This window comes from Triticum urartu, chromosome 5 (assembly GCF_003073215.2).
Source record: "Triticum urartu cultivar G1812 chromosome 5, Tu2.1, whole genome shotgun sequence".
NCBI lineage: Eukaryota > Viridiplantae > Streptophyta > Magnoliopsida > Poales > Poaceae > Triticum > Triticum urartu.
Window position 1 is genome coordinate 498395678 of NC_053026.1, and position 23727 is coordinate 498419404.

General features: G+C 43.8%; 1 protein-coding gene across 1 annotated transcript; it reads right to left on the minus strand.

The window, feature by feature from the left end:
• Positions 1-4788: 4788 nt before the first annotated feature.
• LOC125556439 (PTI1-like tyrosine-protein kinase At3g15890) lies at positions 4789-6794 on the minus strand. Its single transcript, XM_048719172.1, has 3 exons — positions 6479-6794; positions 6189-6360; positions 4789-6074 (listed from the first exon to the last, which is right to left on the minus strand). Exons 1-3 carry the CDS (start codon positions 6553-6555, stop codon positions 5163-5165), a joined length of 1161 nt encoding a protein of 386 aa, XP_048575129.1. The 5' UTR covers positions 6556-6794; the 3' UTR covers positions 4789-5162.
• Positions 6795-23727: the final 16933 nt, after the last annotated feature.

Below are 23727 nucleotides of genomic sequence, written 5' to 3' on the forward strand. Positions count from 1 at the left end.
CTCAAGGTTGGCCTGCTCAGGCTTCCGCGGCACCCCTCGCCGTGACCGCGGCGCGCCCGTTCCGCCGGCTCACCTCGGTCGAGCTCCTCGAGCGTCGCCGCCAAGGGTTGTGCTTCAACTGCGACGAGCCTTACACGCCCGGCCACGCCTGCCCGCGACTCTTCTACCTGGAGGTTGCAGACTACATTCCGGAGGACGCCGTCGCCTCCGACCTTGCCGCCCCAGCTGCCGTGAAGGTGTTTGACGCTGGTTGATCACCTCGAGGAGTTCAGCAAGCGCTTCCCCACCTTACAGCTCGAGGACGAGCTGTTTGTGCAGGCGGGGAGAAGTGTTATGACCAACATATTAGGGGCTTAGCCTAGTGGGTTATGGCCCAAGTATCTTAATCATTATTAGGTGCTTAGCCCAATTATATTATTGTATTAGGATCGTTTGCTTAGGAGTCAAATAAACCTCTCTATATAAGAAGAGGAGATGTATCAATCTAAGGAAGCAAGAAGCAATCAGTATTTGCTCGGCTTCCCTTAGGGAGCTGGGAGACCTAACCCTAGCCGCCTCTTGCGTCCGCCGCCGTCGCACCAGCTGCAAGGACGGCGCCCAACCGCCGGCCGCCGCGCAATCTCCCCCGACCTCCTCCCTCCTTCCCTTACAGGCTACGCCCTAGACTGGGTAGAACCCTAGTTTCTGCCACAATGTCTAAGAGCATCTCCAACAGACGCCTTACGGAGCCACGCGCTAAATCTTTTCTACATCGCTAAAATAGCGTTTTAGTGCGCCGGATGACCGAACATCTCCAGTAGACGCCCAAAAATATACTGCCCAGCTACATCTCCAGCAGATGCCTAAAATTAATCACACGCGCCCGTACCTAGCTTGCCGCCATGGTCGTGGCCGCGCTCCTCCCCTGCTCACCCTGTCGTGGCCGTGGCCCACAGCCGCCATGGCCGTGGCCGCGCTCCTACCCTGCTCGCCCCGCATGGCCACTCTCCTACCCTGCTCGCCCCACCGTGGCCGTGGCCCGCAGCCGCCATGGCCGTGGCCGCGCTCCTACCCTGCTCGCCCCGCCATGGCTGTGGCCTGCTCGCCCCGCCGCCGCCGTGGCCGTGGCCGCACCCGTACCCCCGTATATGTCTCATTCGATCGATGTTGAACTGTTAGAATATTTACGTATCTAATAAAATACTTAATATGTTTCCCACACAACACATTGCTAGTTAGTCGATATTATGATACTACTATCTAGATCCACTAATATATGCCCAATCTACACATGAGAATCATTTACCTTGCAACATATTAGTTGATTCTAAGTGGGTTTCAAATGTCATTTGATTTAACTGTGACACAACACATTACCTATTTTTCGTACCCATGCAACCATGCCACGTTCAGCATCTCATGCATGTAAGTTAAAAATTATATTTCCTCAATAGCATATCCATGCAGCACTCACAAGTTCATGCATGTAAATCATCGTTTATTTTTTTTGCATTACATTTTGTGCTCTCATAGACACGTATATGTGTTGGGCACTTGGAGCATGCCTATATAATAACACTCTTTTTCTCTATTGCTAAATAGTCACAACACACTATCTATTTTTCCTATATATAATTATGCCACATCAGCAAGACATGCATGTAAGTTGTACACTACATTTTTGCATTAGTATGTCCATGCAACACTTCCATGCCATATCAACTTCATGCATGTAAGTTATCAATTAATTATTTTGCACTAAGTTTTGTTGTCTCATGGACACGATATCTGTGTTGGGTGCTTGGAGTATACCTATGTAGTCGACCCTCCACTTTTTGTGTGTATAGAATGGTACTCTCTTAACTACAATATAATATATCTTTTCTCTTTGGTACATGAATTTTTATATGCTTGATGATTTTAATGTATTTAAAGTGTATATCAAGAAACACTCTTACAATTTATTTTCATTAGTTTTAGTTGTTTATGTAGCACATAACTATGCATTTCTTTTAACAAGATTACGGCAACAACGCACGGGGTATCATCTTACTAAAAGTGTTAGCCCACACTTACATATTTTTCTCAACATGCACACATGGAACCTCACCATGCAACGCATGCATGTGAAAGATCCATCTCAAAATGCAAATATGCATGGAAAAAGACGCAACTAAATAGTTAAATAGAGTAAATCAATGTGTTCCTTGTTTTATAGATGTAAAATTCATATTACATACAGCCAAATCGAATCAAGATATATTTCAACCGATTCCTGCAGCAATGCATGACGTATCATCTATTTATTGTAATTCTTAGTCATAGGAGTTACTTTGTATTTTCTTGGATCGATCTTGGATCCAAAGCAGCATACCTATAATGGTTATGTGTATAAATAAAATTAAAGTTTCATCAAGAGAAAAAAACACATATTTTTTCCTTCTATTCTTTTTTAAGGTTTTCCCACTTTTGTTTTCTCTTATTTTCTCTATTCTATTGGGTAAGTCTCTAGTCTTCTGGGTATATACAAAATAATAAAAGTGCATTAATACTTTCTTCAAATTACATGAACATTTTTTTTGAATTGAAACATGAACATTTTTAAAGTAAGTGTGAAATCTTAAAAAAAACATGATGAGCAACTTTTAAATATGTAATAAACATTTTTGGTACTACTCGAGAGCACTTACACCTTTCCAATCTGAAAAAACTAGAACACTCAGGTCAACTTCTCTAGTAGTATGTCACATGACAGCTAACATCAGGAAATCTCACAACAATTGTAGCATGACAAAACCACAATCCTTTCAATCAAACATTGATCCACACACATTAAACACCATAGATAGTAATCAAAGCATAACAAGCAATGCCTTCAAGAAGGATACACCTATAGGACAATGATGTCAGAACTAGCCAATGAAGGCCAAACCACAGTTTTCACATTCAAATTCAAGACTCGGGATATCTCACTTGGAGCATGCTTGTTTCCCATGAAAGCTCTTGTAGCAACTCAAAAATTGTCCCGTATGAATGGTCCCGATGAGTCGAGAACCATGCAAGTAAATATTATCCGAGGAAGGTCAGAGAAAGAGTGGTATGAAAGGTATTCTTGGTCGGTTCCTTTCCTGCTAACTACAACCTAATTTCGTGTACCGGCAGAGAGTTTTAATTTTCGAAGATGTGTAATGTAAGAGCCTGAGCATATTGTACTGACAACGAGTGTCTAGGATCCCCCGGGGTCCACATGTAATCGTGCCAAGGTAAGTACTCAGATTAGATAAAGATAGATGCGGTAACGAGATCCTATCGTAAGTAGAAGATCTTTACCTAGTTTAACCAGGATTTCATCATATCGTGTCATATCAATAACAAAGAGTATTAAAGACTTGGCGGCAAATAAGGCGTCTCTATATAAATGCTAGGAGACCCTACCAAAGTCTCAAGTCATTCACACAACCATTTTTTTTACAAGAACTAGATTTTAGATGCAATTTAGCTTGCTTTTGTACTTTCAAAACCCTCATATATCAATATACACTCGTAGGAGGACATATGGTTTTATCCATCTTGCAGACCCGCATATAGGTAACAAATGTGCCTTTATAATCCTCGACGAGATCCTCTTGTTCTCTCACCTCTACCATCTTCCATGACTGACAACATGGTATTAAGATCTGTTCTAAATTCATATTCGTTAGGTTTGTATGCTCCTTTATTGTTAATGGGCCAAAATGGTTTTTGGCAACAGTGTGACATAAAATGCTCGACCCAAGTTAAGAAAAACAATGATTGCACAAATAAATCAAGTTCCTTCTAAGGCTTCGTTCCATGACAACTTTAGTAAGAGCATAATTTAAAAATCCGGACTGGACCGCCGGTCTGACAGAAGAAAACCCGGAACTGGCGCCTCTCCCGGTTTTTGAAGCTCATTGGACCGGCCTGCAATCAGCCTGATCGGAACCGATCGAACTGTCTGGTTTTTAACCAGTTTTCACGTAAACCGGGAGGAAAAAACCGGAACAATTGAACCATGCATGTATGTATGAAATAGAAAAAAGTATTTGCTATGGGTGGGAATCAAACCCAGGTTACCCAGGAAGCTAGATGCAGATTTAAGATTGGCACATCAACCATCTCGCCGTACGGAAGTTTTTGTGAAATGTTGGAAGATCAACTTGTTTTATCTATTTGTGCATACATTTTTTGTCTAATAAAACAGCGATTGAACCGGTGAACTGGCAGTTCGACGGGTAAAAATTAGAACTGATAGGCTCACCGGTTTGATTTTTTAAACTATGAGTAAGAGATGCTAATAGAATGATGTTAACTTCTTCTAAAACAGAAAGAAAGGAAATATATGGCTACCTCTATTAATTAGTTGACAATCTTCCTTAATGCACAAGCAAAAATTGTTTCCTCTACTGAATTAAATGTCATCTGTTCGTCAAATGTTATTTAACTATTTATCACATATTTTCAGAGATCGGCAACCATGGGTTCATGTTAATACCACCAAAGCATAACCTATTCTAAGACCATGCTCCCTCCATTTTTCTTAAGTCAAACCATCCAAATATATATGCCCTAAGATAATAAGCTCCATATTTTTGGACATTACCGCATCAGAATTCATAGTACAATTATTTTTATAGGAAATGGAAGCTTTCATTGACTCTGATGATAACTACTCGAATATGTGACCAACTTATAAACTCACAAAGTTATAATATCATGCAATTCTCTTTGTGCTTGTTGTTTAAATATTCAGCAAGAGAATGGAAACCAAGTTTGACTGGACGCATAGAACTAACATCTTTATTTATAATCACAAGTATACACAACCAATGTATACCTTTCAAGCTACGTAGGTCGGGCCGGCAAATAAATAAATAAAAACATCACATATCATCGAACAAGGAAATATATTGTGGAAACAAACAAAACTTTGCAGGCCAATGCGAGGATTAACAACTCTTGGTACGATCTCCATCCATCACCAAACACGACCCACCACCAATTTCATACGCTATGCAATTGAATTGATTGACATTAATAAACAAAATGCGATCTAAGTAGAACCACTAATCATGAATTTGCAACTTAATCCCATTGGATCGTAAGGCAGTGCAATGTTGTGACGCAAGCATGGATCGAAATGGTGGGAGATGGTAATCGTCGTATCACCTCAGCGTCGTCAGCTTCCAGCTGCGGCCCCTGTCCAGCGGCTCGCTGCTGCCGGTAACGTCGTCCTCACGGTCCATGGTCACGGTGGTGTCCTGGCTGGCGGCGTCCGCCACCGGCACGATCTCCCTGTTCCGCCGCTCGCCGCCGAACTTGAGCATCTCGACGACCTCGGCCATGGTCGGCCTGCCCTCCGCGTTGCTCTGCGAGCACAGCATGGCCGTCTCGACCACTGCCCGGAGCTGCACGGCGTCGAACCGCCCGGTGAGCCTGGGATCGGCGAGGCGGTCCCACTTGCGGCGCTCCACGAGCGGCCCCGCCCACTGCACGATCTCGCGCTTGACGCCGCCCGGCAGCTTCTCCAGCGGGCGGCGCGCGCTGACGAGCTCCAGTAGCAGCACGCCGAAGCTGTAGACGTCGCAGCTCTCGGAGACCTTCCCCCACATGGCGTACTCCGGCGCCAGGTACCCGAGCGTGCCCTTGACCCGCGTGGTGAGGTGGGAGACGCCCTCCGGGATGAGCTTGGCGAAGCCGAAGTCGGCCACCTTGGGCACGAGGTCCGCGTCCAGCAGCACGTTGCTGGCCTTGATGTCGCGGTGGATGATGTGCGGGCTGGCCTCGTGGTGCAGGTACGCGAGGCCCTGGGCGGCGCCGAGCGCGATGGCGAGGCGGCGGGGCCAGTCGAGCGGGGGATGCTGCTGGGAGGCCGGGGTGCCGCGGTGCGGGTGGAGATGAGTGAGCAGGCTGTGGTTGGGCATGTAGTCGTAGACGATGAGCCGCTCGTCGCCGCCGGCGTAGAAGCCGCGGAGGCTGAGCAGGTTCTTGTGCCGGACACGGCCCAGGATCTCCACCTCGATGGCGAACTCCATCTCCGCCTTGGCCGTCATCGCCTTCAGCCGCTTCACCGCAATCTGAACGAACGTACGATGTCGATCCATGAGACCTGTAGGCCAACCGCGCGCCGGTCGATCGCCGGCCGGCGGCGGCAACGAAGAACGGATCACATAATCAATTTACCGGCGTACCTCGACGCCCTTGGAGGTGCGGCCCCAGTAAACGGTGCCGAAGCCGCCCTCGCCGAGCTTGTTGCTCTCGTTGAAGTTGTTGGTCGCCTGGAGGAGCTCCTTGAGGGTGTACATCTCCCAGGGGAACTCCACGCTCCTGTTCTTGTTCTTGGACCCCCTCCTCGACGGATCCCTGCTCCCAAACACATCAACACCGCACACCAAAACGCATGCAACTCAGCCAAATCCGTCTCACCAAATGAATCAAGAACTAAACAACCGTACGGGCATGCAAGCATGTGTATGTGTACCTCCGGCGGCGGCTGGGGGCAGCCTCCGGCTCGGAGTCGCCGCCGGGGGCGACGCAGCAGAGGCACCGGTTGATCATTTCCTCAGACGGTGGACGACGTGTGGAACAACCGCGCGTCGATCGAAGAGCTAGCGCTGAATCCCTGCAAGATGGAGGCGAGCTGGGGGGTGGGTGGATGCAGTGGTGAGAAACCAAGGCTGAGATAGGGATGTTCCAAGGGCAGCAGCTTTGCTTCTTGTTTGTTTCTCCGGGTACAAGACTGTCCTCCTCGTGTTTGCCTATCTCCTTGGAGACTTCACTCTCGTCTATTGTGCATCACTCCCCGCTTGCCAGCTGCCTGCTGTACATCTGCCTCCAGAAGGGCCTTTTGTAAGCGCCAAAATTTCAAATTCTCAGTGTGAAGCAAATGTGTAGCTTCCAGATGGTCAAAGGAACAAAGTCATGATAGTAGTTGCTAAATAACTAAAATAAGTTCCAAGTTTCGAATGGAAAATACCGAAAGATATTTCTTAACATTTGCGAAAAAATTCGAGAAAGAATGACAAGCCTCCCGGTCTCCGCACCATGAATGCATACCGCCATAACTATATTGTCCGGTTTCAATGTCATATTTATAATCTTCTACGTCTGTATTGTGTTAAAAAAAACTATATTGCCTGCTGCCAAATAAAAAGACTTACAAAGGTGACATGAAAATGATAAACACTGAGTCATCCCGAGTCCATCAGCAAAACGACCCCAATAGACTAGCTCATGTGCCACCGCTCCCTCGCGGCACCGGGGCATCCAACCCTAGCCGCCAGAGGAGGATTCAAGCCAACCTCGCCTCGCTACCACAGCTGCAGACGTTGGCCACGGTCACGGCGGGCCCCTGCTACGAAGGTAGTGGGGCACTCGTGTGCCAGATCCGGTGGTGGTTTTGGGAGCCCGGGGCGGCAGCCCCGGGGATGATCGCGTCGGCTCACCGGACGGCGTAACTACGGGTGCTTGGCAGCAACCGTCAGCTGCGAGGGCAGTGATGGGACTGTTGCAAGGCATTCCTGCAACAACGAGCGGTGGAGCATCTGGGCCAGATTTGATGTGAATCCATCCATTCTCTGCCAGGTCTGGCCTGCTGGTGGGCCACAGTGGCGTGCTGCCACTTTGCGTGGGACGGCGGGCTCACTCGGTTGGTGGCTGCAGTAGGTGGTTGGCCGGTATGGGCATGTGGTGGCGGCACATCTCCGGGAGAAATTCCCTTTCCGGCCTTCGCTGGTTCCCACGACGGCAACGCCTGTGGGCTGCAATCTTTCTTGAATGTCTTGTCATGGAGTTGTGCCCTTACCTATACCTATGGATTGGCTCCAGAAGGACACTTTTGACCCTATGGATTGAGCGATGGAGGCATCCTTGCGCCTCTCTTCTCCTTGGGGGCATGGCCTTGGAGCCGGCGAGTGCAAACTATGGATGACGGCTTGACGCAAATGGATGGTTGTGCAGTGGCGGATTGCACCTCGCATGTAGCTACTTGGATCGTGGAAAAGTGGTGGCAACAACACCGACTCAGATGGTGGTGCTACTCGAGCACCCAGTCTCGAGCTCCGGGGTGAAAGCATATGTCTGACCTGAACCAACATACTTAGCAATGGCGATGTTTTTGCATCGTTATGTTGTTGAGGACATTGCTCGAATATGTTTGGACTGCCTCTTCAGGGTGAAAGCTTAGAATTTGACTTTTGGTGGTTGATCCGTCGACCGTGGCACTTGAGCATCGCTCGCTTTCTTAAGGCATTGTTGCTGAAGAATATTGTCGTCCTTGTGGTGTCATGAGATGGTTGGTGTATATAAGGTCATTGTTGTAGTTTGTCCATCACAGATTTGGCCGCTTTTGTTTTTGTCTTTTTGCCTACGCATATCTTTGGCCTTATATGTCTTTGCTATTTGCCGGCATATTTTGTGTGTGTGCGTTGGTGTCGGTTGTGTGCATCCTATCTATACTCAAGCCGGATGTGTGTGCTCAGTGTGTTTTTATCCTCTTGATTCTTTATTTTGAGGCGATAAAATCCGCCCTTCATAAAATAGTCCGAGTCCATCTTCTTTAAAACTCATAAGTCACAATTGGCCTCACGGAAGTTTTCTTCTCAATCGCCGCCACCACAACCACCGTTTGGAGGCCACAGCGGCAAGGATAGGAAGTGGAAGGTAAACAAGGTTCGTTGGGTGAGAGATGGACATGAGTTTTGAGCTGATATGATTTTATATTATAAAAAGAGACGGTCATTGCATATTTGCATATATGCTCTATCATAGCTAGGTTAGAATTTGTTCACAACCCAAAAGTTCACATGAAAACGTTCAGTTCCGGCAAAAATCTTAGAAAATTCCCGTGTCCCAAGACCAGTAACAACAATCTCTAAATAACAATATATTAACGGGAATGTTCCTGTTGATTCAAGAGCAGCTGCTGATATGAAGGAAGACAACCAAGCCTCTTCTATTTAAGCCAAGGCAATAATAAGATATAAGGGGAACAATAGGTGTGCTTCGCCTCTTAGCCGTTGATCCATTGGCTAGCCTAGTATCGCCTTTTTCTCTTCTTCTTTTTTTGTGTGCATGTTCCTGTTGTTGTCTAGCGGATTTAACGTTTTTTTCAACCTTGGACTTGATGTATGGATGCGGTGATTTGCTTTTTATATAAAGCAGGGTAAAAACTTGTTTTGAGGAATTGGCATAAGTGCAAAGCAAGATATTTGTCTTCTTTTTTAAAGAAGGGAGCTCCCTCTCTGGACAAAATCGATGTGTTTTTAAGCTACAAAAGCATTACAAACAATAAAGAAATAACATGAAAGAAGAGACAGAGACATCACTCTGCGAGGGGAAAAGGTGCGTAGTTGTATAAGAACAACTAAACACCACATCCCATGAGTATCACTTCACACAAATAGATAGAAAAGAAGCGATCTAGAAAAAATAACTGGCCCTACGTCATCCTCCCACCGTGACACGGGAGATGCCCCATCGCCGCCAACTCTTGCCTCCGCTCCGCCTCCTCCTTCCCTCGCCATCATTGGTTGACATTGCCGGACAAAGCCCTAGAGGTAGGTGGCGACGGGGTTCTTCTCTTCTCATCCCCCTATTCTCATCTCCCCCTCTTGCAATGTTGACCGCTTCGTCACTTGGAGGCTCCCTCGCCGCATCCCTGTGTTCCCTCAGGTGCCCTAGCTCCAGAGCAGGCGGTTGTGTCATGGATATGGGACACAGGTACCCTCACATAGGTAGAATGAGGCCAAACATGGGGGTAGCCCATCAGGCCGGCTCCAACTATCTGAATAGCACCCGAACTATAATATCCAACTTGTAATATAAGATGAGACTAGTTTGTATCCTACTAGGACTCTACATGTAAGCCGCCACTTCCACCTATACAAGGAGGAGCAAGGCGTCCCAAGAAGGCAGAATCTCTAGGGCTAGATACAACTAGAGGAGAGCCGGCTCATACGGCGACTCCCTCATAAGCCTACATAATAAGATCTAGCCACAAACAATATGTAGGGTTATTACCGGATGATATTTTCCGGGGCCCCAAGCTGTCTAAATTGCTAACCTACCTCGACGATCTCCACGCGTACTAATCCCTGTAATCATCGTTAGATGATACTGTTGATAAACAACATCGACATTGACGCCCACATTAGATGAATGGGCGCCAATGTCGATGTTGTTTATCAACAATATCATCTAATAGTGATTTGTTTTTCTTTGTTTGTTTGAAACCTCACAGCATAGAACAATTTTTCTACGGTAAATTATATATAATCAGTATATTACAAAGATGGGGAGGAAACTAGAGAAAAACAATAATAATTGGCCTAACGATTTGGCCAGTACCGCTTTATTTTGTTACTTTGAATAGGCCGGCCTTTTCCTCGTTTTTGCGTAGTAGATTAAGCGAAATGCCTCGATGAAGGACTTGCAGCCTCCCGGATTATAACAAAACTATAATAAAAACAGAGAAATGCGTAGCTGCGGACGTAATCAGCTAGCGACGTGTGCCGCCTCCACTTGTTCCCATATGTTAACGGATGAATCAGCATCGCCTAGCCAGGTTAATTGGTCAATGGACGCACCAGAGGCTGACTTTCGAATTAACAAATGTGACACGAAAGGCTAGTTTGAAACCAAATAATAATAACCATAAACGGCAAGTGATAGGACCTGAACAACAGACTATACTTGGTGCCGTTGGTGCAATATATAATGAATCTCAAGTTAATTAATCTATTCAAATGATGCAACTGAGGTTATGGATCAAAATGAGTAGTACAATTTTCATCCAGGAATCGGCTTTGCCGCCCTGCTAGTCGTCGTCCAGACTTCGTTTCATACGCCGTGGGTGGTCTCGATCAGGTGAAAGTACGTACGTACGTACGTGCGTACGTGGTCTTCACTGACCGTATAAGTTCAACACATTAGTTTCTCTCTCTCTCTCTCTCTCTCTCTCTCTCTCTCTCTCTCTTGCATTGTGCTTTTTTTAGGGAACATCGAGTTCAACACACTAGCAGCTTACATCGTACCCCCTCCGTTTCTTCTTTGCTTCACATATAAGATTTATTTGAAGTCAAATTTTATGACATTTGATTATGTTTATAGAAAAAATATCAACATTTACAATTCCAATTACATATTATTAGATGCATCATGAAATTAATTTTTGTATTATATAACTTTAATATTATAGATGTTGATATTTTTCAACATAAATTTGATCAAAGTTTATAAAGTCTGACTTCAGACAAATCTTATATGAGGAGTAAAAAGAAACGGAGGACGTAGTATAATTTGTCGAGCAAATGGACCGGCAGACTGGTTAGCTGGAAAGCTGAGCTTGATAATTCATGAGAGACGACCATGCCTTGGTAGAAGTTTGCGACCTTGGAAAGGCGCCGGCGATGACCAGCGCCCTCGAACAACCCAATGTTTTTGCATAGTCGCTGCCGGCCATAGCACGGTTTATTGATGTATATCGTTCATTACACGAGGTGGCAACGGCCATCTGTCCCATGCGTTCTGAGGTAGACATCCAGGAGATCACATCGATCGGTGTTGGGTGGAGTTCCCGACACCGAACATGGACTGCGAGTTGGTTCCTTGAGTGATCCCTTGGCGGCGGCGATAATCTTGTTGACGTTGATGGCATATTCTTATCCCATGTACATGGTATGTCTGGTTGCATGGCGATGTCCATATTTGCTGTGCACGTATACCGTTGTCGAAGCATCACAATACTTGCAACAGTGACTTCTTCATTGAAAATGCAGGCAGCAGTACATGATGCATGACTTAAGTCACTTATTTTGGGACTGACCTTTTGCCTGCCATTGTTGGAACTCCACCATCAACAGAGGCATAGATGTATTTCAGTTCATGATGAAGTCATGCTCATTCTGCAATCTCCGCCACACAAAATTACTATGGATGTCACAATCATGGGATGCTAGAAGTATATGGATGCAAAGAAACTCTAAGCTGTTTAAAACTCTAAGCTGTTTAAAGCTCATAATCCCTCAATCATCTCATGTAGATTACTGCTCAAGATTTGCAACTAGTCGATATAGGATCAATAACAAGTATGAAGTTATCCTTGTCAGTTGGATTGATCAGCACCTCTATTAATTTGTCATGAATTTGGTGGCATTACAGGCCCCGAGCCACACAATCGTGTTCGTGCCCTCCTTCGGTCGGCGCGGCGGCCGTGTCTTCCTCTTCGATAAGCACTGGCGACTCACTGCCAGGTTCACCGTCGGCGATTCGGAGCTCCTGATAGGGACATGCAATGGCCTGCTTTGCTTCCACGACCAACTCGTTAATGCATTAAAATTATTTATGTATTAAAAATAGTTTAGGCATTTTAAATAAGTTCATTATTTGTTAAAATTATTCAAGTATGACATGAAATATTCAGATATAGAAATGTGACTAAGACTCAAATGAATATCAGTCGACTGATAATCATTGGACAATTTTTTTGACTGAGACTCAAATGAATATATGTGGACTGATAATTCTTTAATACTCCCTTTGTTCCCACAATTTAAGACGCTTTTGTAAGATATGTTAGTTTGTAAAGACGTCTTATATTATGGGACGGAAAGAGTACCAGTTATCCCTGCTGAAGCAAATTAAATAAAAGGGAAAAAAACCGTAGGTTGGTGGTTTAGAATTTGGGTAATGTTAGCTGACAAACGCCTACATAGCCGTTTGATCAAAATCATGTGCATGGCAGTTTAAAAAAAATATTGCCTTCTATGCCAAAACTCTCATGCTCTTTTGAAGAAAAATGCCATAAACGTTGATAAATATCATCTTTTCTGACGAACGTTCATCCACTAACATGATCCTATAATATCTTTCGCTAGAATGTCTGCAGATCCTTAAGCGGGGTACCCATCAGTATTCAGTTTCACCCAACCCGCCATAGGGGGACACCATTTGACAGGAGTGCACTCAACTATTAGCACATGTGAATTTTTAAGTGGCCTGTCATAGGTAACTAAGGACTTCCCTTTGCTCGGATCAGAAGATAGATCAATTTTAAGTTCGACCAATGAATCAAGGTAACTCATCCAATATCTCCTAGACGCTTCCATTGGGGGCGCTGGTTTATGGTGTATCCCTTCGTTACGGATGTGCCAAATTCCCCATAATACTACTAGAGAAAACCCTAGTAGTAGCGCTTGAAATATGCATAGCAGTAGCGTTGGGCCAAGCGCTACCACTAAGGCGCTACAGCTAACTAGTAGCCGTAGCGCTGGATAGGGAGCGCTACTGCTATACCTAGTTAGCAGTAGCACTTTCCTTTGTAAGTAGCAGTAGCGCTGGTTCTAAAAAGCGCTGCAGCTAAATTTTCTTGTATTTTTAAAAATACAACTTATTTTCATTGTGTGGTTTTATATACAGTACTTTCATCATATGATTTTATGACCATGATTACTTATTATATATAAAAGTGGGTGAAATGAACGTGGGGTAGATTCAAGTGGAGGCAACATGTGGTGCATGTCGAAAGTACTACTCTAATCCAAACTTGATCTAGTTTTGATTAGTAGTACTTTTGATGTGCACCACATGTTGGCTTCACTTGAATCTAATCCAGGTTCATTTCACCCACTGTTATATATATTAAGTAATCATGCTCATATAACAACTTAGCATCATGCATCATCGATCATAATAATAAATAACTCATCATTGGTATCATAATAACAAGTCATACTCATCATCATCGATCATACAACTTCTACTCGATACCACATCATCATCATCATAGTCATCTAACCAATCCTACTCAGTTGTTCTTAGCACATGATCATGAGTATTATTAACTAGGACGTACTACCTTCTCTTAGGTAAAATAGCATAAAACAAGATAGGCCCTGACTCTCCATTATGGAGAATGGAGATTATCCAGTATACAATTCTTGCCTTTCGCACAATGTTGCTTCCAAGTACCTCCTTACGACTGTCCATACATTTTTCCATTCTTTGATTTTCATGTCTCCACTTCTTTTAGAAATCCAATATGAACAGGTGATATTCGTAGGATGACCTGGCCGTATGTTCAAATCATCAAGGCGACCATTCTGATATATCAGACGAGGCACACAATCATTTAGGATTTTCTGTTAAAAAACATAGTAATAACTTCGTAGTTAGCAATGTAGTTAAGTTTTAAAAGAATTTATGCAAAAGATGCACGGATGTCGTAATACTAAAAAATCTTACCATGGCATCTCCATGAATGTTACCGTAGTTGAACACATGCACTAGTGGCACGTATTGACCGTAATGTGAAGGAGTTTTATAATAGATATTGTAATTCTCAAGATCAGTACAAAATGCGACCAGATGATTTTTCTCCTGATAAGTTAACTCAGAGCCATCGGTGTAGTAGGTTCTGTCTACCATGTTCCGCACATTGTTTGAACAATGAAAATAAATTGTCAATGGAAATAAGCTGTCAACTATTTCGAAATGAACAATATAAATTAGTTAATAACTATGTTTAAGAAACTCACATAGCGGTAGAATTGGAAGCGTATCAATAAGGACCCAAATGTCCATATTGTCTTGGTCGATGTTATGATCACCAAGATCCATGGTGACAAGCATACCCTCATAAAACCATACATCTTGCAAAGTGCTTCCCAATTTTTGCAAGCAAAATGGGTTACGCTATCAAAATTATACAGATTTACTTCAAAATCCAAATCATGATGGGTTCTTAGGTGAATTTTCTTTGTTTCGAAATTTTCATGGTCTTCAAAACCCATCCTCTCCAAGATATTGCGTCTTGCATGGCATGGGATAAGCTACTCAAATTGTAAAAGATGAAAATTACACGTTGAAATAGTTGAAGTCCTGCTTAATTACGAAAAAAACGCATTTCGTCGTTGCGTACTGTTTCAACATCGAAGGTCTCCTGGAGCTTAATGTTGAAGCGCCGATCTTCGTCCAGGTGAGGCCTGTCGCACATACTTCGGTCGTCGTTGCACCAGCTGCACTCCCCCGGGACACTTTCGTCATCCGATGACGACATTTCCTACGTTCATAATTCAAAGATTAAACTTGTACAATTCAATATATGTACTATAAAAATTAAATTAGATCATTATTATTCATCACGGGTTGACTATCGGTCTGCCGAGTCTATATGGTGGAGACTCTCCCTCACTGATTCCTCTCTGACATTTGCGACCATCGATGATGGTCATTACTCCTCCTTCCCCTAGTGCATAACAAAGGTCTAGCACAAGGAGAAGAAGGAGAAACGGCCCCCACGACAACAGTCGGGATTCTTCGTTCTCTCTCATATATGGTGGATACACTCCCTCATAGATTTTTCGACCGTCGATGATGGTCGTTATTGCTCCTTCCCCTAGTGCATAACAAAGGTCTAGCACAAGGAGAAGAAGGAAAAACGACCCCCACGACAACAGTCGGGCTTCTTCGTCCTCTCTCATATATGGTGGATACACTCCCTCACTGATTTTTCGACCTTCGGTGATGAAGCCTCGACAAATTTAAAGTCAACCCGAAATATCGTTTAATTATTTTTCGAGAAAATCCAGACCACTCAATATTTCCTACATATTCTAGCACAAGTCATGCCAGAATTCACGAAAAAATCCAGCATGACCTTTGCTAAAAAAGGACATATCGAGCGCCTCAAATTTGCCAGAACGGAAATTAATCAACACTCCGGCAAAACATAGGCCACAATAGGAGGTGTAACCTGCAAACATGGCCGGCCACTTGGGCAAGCACATATCCTATTTGAGCAACACAAGATATACATGTTTATATCTACATCATATGGGAAAGCACATATCTTAATCATAAAATAATGTAGTATTCAAATTAGCATTCATTCAATAAGCAAAACTAAATCATCTCTTTCGTCCGTACATCGTCGAATATTATCACTAGTAGATCTCGAATAGTATCATACATATAACATCACTAATACAGCTAAAATCATAGCGAACGACGGGTATCGGCGCGGGCGGTGGACACCCAAAGAGAAGGAACCATCACAGGATCATAGCTCCAGTGAGATCCCCGAAGAACCTCCCAGGTATTGGAGAACCTGCCCTCCAACGCAACTATGTAGCGACGGACGTGCTCGTCCTCCTCGGTGACACGGTGATGTACCACCTCCGCGGGGTCCTCAAGCCTCTGCACCATCACTGGCCCACGCGACTGATAACCCACAAGTATAGGGGATCGCAACCATTTTCGAGGGTAGAGTATTCAACCCAAATTTATAGATTCGACACAAGGGGAGCCAAAGAATATTCTCAAGTATTAGCAGCTGAGTTGTCAACTCAACCACACCTGAAAACTTAATATCTGCAGCAAAGTATTTAGTAGCAAAGTAATATGATAGTAGTGGTAACGGTAGCAAAAGTAATATCTTTGGTGTTTTATAGTGATGGTAACCATAGTAACGGAAAAGTAAATGAGAGAAGAACAATATATGGAAAGTTCGTAGGCAATGGATCGGTGATAGAGAATTATGCCGGATGCGATCGATCATGTAACAGTCATAACCTAGGGTGACACAGAACTAGCTCCAGTTCATCAATGTAATGTAGGTATGTATTTCGAATATAGTCATACGTGCTTATGGAAAAGAACTTGCATGACATCTTTTGTCCTACCCTCCCATGGCAGCGGGGTCCTATTGGAAACTAAGGGATATCAAGGCCTCCTTTTAATAGAGTACCGAACCAAAGCATTAACACATAGTGAATACATGAACTCCTCAAACTACGGTCATTAGCGGTAGTGGTCCTGATTATTGTCACTTCGGGGTTAACGGATCATAACACATAATAGGTGACTATAGACTTGCAAGATAGGATCAAGAACTCTCATATATTGATGAAAACATAATAGGTTTAGATCTGAAATCATGGCACTCGGGCCCTAGTGACAAGCATTAAGCATAGCAAAGTCATAACAACATCAATCTCAGAACATAGTGGATACTAGGGATCAAAGCCTAACAAAACTAACTCAATTACATGATAAATCTCATCCAACCCATCACCGTCCAGCAAGCCTACGATGGAATTACTCACGCACGGCGGTGAGCATCATGAAATTGGTGATGGAGGAAGGTTGATGATGACGATGGCGATGGATTCCCCTCTCCGGAGCCCCGAACGGACTCCAGGTCAGCCCTCCCGAGGGAGTTTAGGGCTTGGCGGCGGCTCCGTATCGTAAAACGTGATGAATCCTTCTCTCTGATTTTTTTTCTCCCTGAAAGTGAATATATGGAGTCAAGGTTGAGGTCGGTGGAGCATTAAAGGGCCCACGAGGCAGGGGGCGTGCCCAAGGGGGTAAGGCGCGCCCCCACCCTCGTGAACAGGGTGTGGGCCCCCTGACATGGATCTTTCTTCCAGTATTTTTTATATATTCCAAAATAATTCTCCGTTGATTTTCAGGTCATTCCTAGAACTTTTATTTCTGCACAAAAATAACACCATGGCAATTCTGCTGAAAACAGCGTCAGTCCGGGTTAGTTCCATTCAAATCATGCAAGTTAGAGTCCAAAACAAGGGCAAAAGTTTTTGGAAAAGTAGATACGACGGAGACGTATCAACTCCCCCAAGCTTAAACCTTTGCTTGTCCTCAAGCAATTCAGTTGATAAACTGAAAGTGATAAAGAAAAACTTTTACAAACTCTGTTTGCTCTTGTTGTTGAAAATATGTAAAGCCAGCATTCAGGTTTTCAGCAAAGATTATGAACTAACCATATTCACAATAACATTTAGGTCTCATGTTTACTCATATCAATGGCATAATCAACTAGCGAGCAATAACAATAAATCTCGGATGACAACACTTTCTCAAAACAATCATAATATGATATAACAGGATGGTATCGCGCTAGCCCTTTCCGAGACCGCAAAACATAAATGCAGAGCACCTTTAAAGATCAAGGACTGACTAGACATTGTAATTCATGGTAAAAGAGGTCCAGTTAAGTCATACTCAATGTAAACTAATAGTAATGGATGCAAATGATAGCGGTGCTCTCCAACTGGTGCTTTTTAATAAGAGGATGATGACTTAGCATAAAAGTAATTTGACAGGCCCTTCACGGAGGGAAGCAGGGATTTGTAGAGGTGCCAGAGCTCGGTTTTAAAATAGATATGAATGATATTTTGAGCGGTATACTTTCATTGTTAACATAACAACCAAGAGATCTCGATATCTTCCATGCTACACACATTATAGGCGGTTCCCAAGCAGAATGGTAAAGTTTATACTCCCTCACCACCAACAAGCACTAGTAGAAAACAGGGCTTTCGTTCGGGACAGGTAAGCCCATTAGTCCCGGTTCAGTCACGAACCGGGACTAATGTGAGCATTGGTCTCGGTTCGTGCGGCTAAAGGCATTAGTCTCGGTTCAAATGAGCCCTTTAATCCCGGTTTGAGACACGAACCGGGACTAAAGGGTGTGATGCCCTTTAGTCCCGGTTCATATCTCAAACCGGGACTAAAGATTAGACCTTTAGTCCCGGTTTGAGACACGAACCGGGACTAAAGGGTGCAATGCCCTTTAGTCCCGGTTTGTCTCTCAAACCGGGACTAAAGGGTGCAATGCCCTTTAGTCCCGGTTCGTGTCTCAAACCGGGACTAAAGGTCCCATTTTCAAACTCTACCCCCAGTGGATCGCCTTCTCAGTTTTGTAAAAAGCAAAAGAACATGATAAAAACTTCAAAAAATAAAACCCTTCGAGATGTAGTTATATTACTACATCTACTAGTTAGGAAAATTAAAAAACTTAAATTTGGACATGTTTTGCAAAAAAGTGTCATGAAAAAGTAAAACGGCTATAACTTTTGCATACGATGTTGAAAAAAGCGTATAATATATCAAAATGTTCAGCACAAAAATCCGCATCCGATTTTGACTGCCTACGGCCTCTTTGCAATTTTTTAGAATCCTCAAATTCTAAAAGGAAAAAAAGATATGCTCAAATTTCAGTTTTTTTGAATTTTGGTTAAATCAGGTCAAACTTTGGTCAAACTACTTATTGAATAAGTATTAGTGTTACTAAATAATTATTCAAGAATATTAGTGTTACTAAATAATTATTATTGTTTTTTAGAATTTTGGTCAAATCTGGTCAAACTGTGGTCAAACTATGGTCAAACTACTTATTCTAGAAATATTAGTATTACTACATAATTATTCAAGAATATTAATGTTACTAAATAATTATTCAAGAATATTAGTTTTACTAAATAATTATTTCAATTTTTCAATTTTGGTCAAATCTGGTCAAACAACTTATTTAAGAAATATTAGTGTTACTAAATAATTATTGTTTTTTAGAACACTAGTTTCAAACTCAAACAGTGAAACGTGTGACTTCATGCTCAAGCTAAACTGCTGAGGGTTAATAGGATTGACATCTTACTATTATTAGGAAAACAACAAGTGCAGACTTGGAAACGAGGGGGAATAGAACCTGGAAGTTAAGCGTGCTTAGGCTGGAGAAGTGAGAGGATGGGTGACCGGATGGGAAGTTAGATGATTTGGAATGATGAGGGGTAATTAGAGATTAGAGGTTAAATTGAGCAGTGTTGAGGGGTGATTAGAGATTAAATTGGAAAATAATTCAGAAATTTGAAAATAAAAAAAATTCTAAATTGCAATTTTTCTTCGTAAAAATACTTTTAGTCCTAGTTGGTGTTACCAACCGGGATTAAAGGTGGAGCTCCAGTCAGCGGCCACGTGGACGGCCTTTAGTCCTGGGTCGTGTAAGAACCGGGACTAAAGGGGGGAGGCTTTAGTAACGATCCTTTAGTCCCGGTTCTAGAACCAGGACCAAAGGCCCTCTAGAACCGGGGCAAAAGACCCTTTTTCTACTAGTGAAGCATCAATCCCTGCTTGCTCGAAACAACGAGTGGTGATTAGAGATTAAATTGGAAAATAATTCAGAAATTTGAAAATCATAAAAATTCTAAATTGCAATTTTTCTTCGTAAAAATACCTTTAGTCCTAGTTGGTGTTACCAACCGGGATTAAAGGTGGAGCTCCAGTCAGCGGCCACGTGGACGGCCTTTAGTCCTGGTTCGTGTAAGAACCGGGACTAAAGGGGGGGGGCTTTAGTAACGATCCCTTAGTCCCGGGTCTAGCACCAGGACTAAAGGCCCTCTAGAACTGGGGCAAAAGACCCTTTTTCTACTAGTGAAGTATCAATCCCTGCTTGCTCGAAACAACGAGTGCCTCCAACTAACAAGAGTCCGGGAGTTTTGTTGCAATTATTTTGATTTGATTTGCATAAAGCATGGGACTGGGCATCCCGGTGACCAGCCATTTTCTCGTGAGTGAGGAGCGGAGTCCACTCCTCTTGAGAATAACCCGCCTAAGCATGGAAGATACAGACACCCTAGTTGATACATGAGCTATTCGAGCATACAAAACAGAATGTTTATTTGAAGGTTTAGAGTTGCACATACAAATTTACTTGGAACGGCAGGTAGATACCTATAAGTTGAAGGAAATATGCCCTAGAGGCAATAATAAAGTTATTATTTATTTCCTTATATCATGATAAATGTTTATTATTCATGCTAGAATTGTATTAACCGGAAACATAATACATGTGTGAATACATAGACAAACATAGTGTCACTAGTATGCCTCTACTTGACTAGCTCGTTGATCGAAGATGGTTAAGTTTCCTAACCATAGACATGAGTTGTCATTTGATTAACGGGATCACATCATTAGGAGAATGATGTGATTGACTTGACCCATTTCATTAGCTTAGCAATTGATCGTTTAGTTTGTTGCTATTGCTTTCTTCATGACTTATACATGTTCCTATGACTATGAGATTATGCAACTCCCGTTTACCGGAGGAACACTTTGTGTGCTACCAAACGTCACAATGTAACTGGGTGATTATAAAGGTGCTCTACAGGTGTCTCCGAAGGTACTTGTTGGGTTGGCGTATTTCGAGATTAGGATTTGTCACTCCGATTGTCGGAGAGGTATCTCTGGGCCCTCTCGGTAATGCACATCACATAAGCCTTGCAAGCATTGCAACTAATAAGTTAGCTGCGGGATGATGTATTACGGAACGAGTAAAGAGACTTGCTGGTAATGAGATTGAACTAGGTATTGAGATACCGACGATCAAATCTCGGGCAAGTAACATACCGATGACAAAGGGAACAACATATGTTGTTATGCGGTCTGACCGATAAAAGATCTTCGTAGAATATGTAGGAGCCAATATGAGCATCCAGGTTCCGCTATTGGTTATTGACCGGAGACGTGTCTTGGTCATGTCTACATTGTTCTCGAACCCGTAGGGTCCGCACGCTTAACGTTACGATGACAATTTCATTATGAGTTTATATATTTTGATGTACCGAAGGTTGTTCGGAGTCCCGGATATGATCACGGACATGACGAGGAGTCTCGAAATGGTCGAGACATAAAGATCGATATATTGGACGGCTATATTCGGACACCGGAAGTGTTTCGGGTGATTTCGGAGAAAACCGGAGTGCCAGAAGGGTTACCGGAACCCCCCGGGGAAGTATTGGGCCTTAGTGGGCCTGAGGGGAGAGAGAGGGCAGCAGCCCAGGAGGTGGTGTGCCCCTCCCATGTGGAGTCTGAATTGGACTAGGGGAGGGGGGTGCAGCCCCTCTTTCCCTCTCCCTCTCCCTCTCTTTCCTTCCCCCTTCTCTGTTCCTAGTTGGACTAGGAAAGGGGAGTCCTACTCCTACCAGGAGGAGGACTCCCCCCTCCTTGGCGCGCCCCAAGGGCCGGCCGGCCTCTCCCCCTTGCTCCTTTATATACAGGGGCAGGGGGGCACCTCTAGACGCACAAGTTGATCTTCGTGATCGTTCTCTTAGCCTTGTGCGGTGCCCCCTCCACCATAATCCTTGATAATATTGTAGCGGTGCTTAGGCAAAGCCCTACGACGGTAGAACATCAAGATCGTCACCACGCCATCGTGCTGACGGAACTCTTCCCCGACACTTTGCTGGATCGGAGTCCGGGGATCGTCATCGAGCTGAACGTGTGCTAGAACTCGGAGGTGCCGTAGTTTCGGTGCTTGATCGGCCGAGCCGTGAAGACGTACGACTACATCAACCGCGTTGTGCTAACGCTTCCGCTTCCGGTCTACGAGGGTACGTAGACAACACTCTCCCCTCTCATTGCTATGCATCACCATGATCTTGCATGTGCGTAGGAATTTATTTGAAATTACTACGTTCCCCAATAGTGGCATCAGAGCCTAGGTTTTATGCGTTGATGTTATGCACGAGTAGAACACAAGTGAGTTGTGGGCGATATAAGTCATACTTCTTACCAGCATGTCATAGTTTGGTTCGGCGGTATTGTTGGGTGAAGCGGCCCGGACCGACATTATGCGTACGCTTACGCGAGACTGGTTCTACCGACGTGCTTTGCACACAGGTGGCTGGTGGGTAACAGTTTCTCCAACTTTAGTTGAACCGAGTGTGGCTACGCCCGGTCCCTGCGAAGGTTAAAACAACACCAACTTGACAAACTATCGTTGTGGTTTTGATGCATAGGTAAGAACGGTTCTTGCTAAGCCTGTAGCAGCCACGTAAAACTTGCAACAACAAAGTAGAGGACGTCTAACTTGTTTTTGCAGGGCATGTTGTGATGTGATATGGTCAAGACATGATGCTAAATTTTATTGTATGAGATGATCATGTTCTGTAACTGAGTTATCGGCAACTGGCAGGAGCCATATGGTTGTCGCTTTATTGTATGCAATGCAATTGCGCTGTAATGCTTTACTTTATCACTAAGCGGTAGCGATAGTCGTGGAAGCATAAGATTGGCGATACGACAACGATGCTACGATGGTGATCAAGGTGTTGCGCCGGTGACGATGGTGATCATGACGGTGCTTCGAAGATGGAGATCACAAGCACAAGATGATGATGGCCATATCATATCACTTATATTGATTGCATGTGATGTTTATCTTTTATGCATCTTATCTTGCTTTGATTGACGGTAGCATTATAAGATGATCCATCACTAAATTATCAAAGTATAAGTGTTCTCCCTGAGTATGCACCGTTGCGAAAGTTCTTCGTGCTGAGACACCACGTGATGATCGGGTGTGATAGGCTCTACGTTCAAATAGAACGGGTGCAAAACAGTTGCACACACGGTATACTCAGGTTTAACTTGACGAGCCTAGCATATAACAGATATGGCCTCGGAATACGGAGACCGAAAGGTCGAGCGTGAATCATATAGTAGATATGATCAACATATTGATGTTCACCATTGATACTACTCCATCTCATGTGATGATCAGACATGGTTTAGTTGATTTAGATCACGTGATCACTTAGAGGATTAGAGGGATATCTTTCTAAGTGGGAGTTCTTAAGTAATATGATTAATTGAACTTAAATTTAGCATGAACTTAGTACCTGATAGTATCTTGCTTGTCTATGTTTGATTGTAGATAGATGGCTCGTGCTGTTGTTCCGTTGAATTTTAATGCGTTCCTTGAGAAAGCAAAGTTGAAAGATGATGGTAGCAATTACACGGACTGGGTCCGTAACTTGAGGATTATCCTCATTGCTGCACAGAAGAATTATGTCCTGGAAGCACCGCTAAGTGCCAAGCCTACTGCAGTAGCAACACCAGATGTTATGAACGTCTGGCAGAGCAAAGCTGATG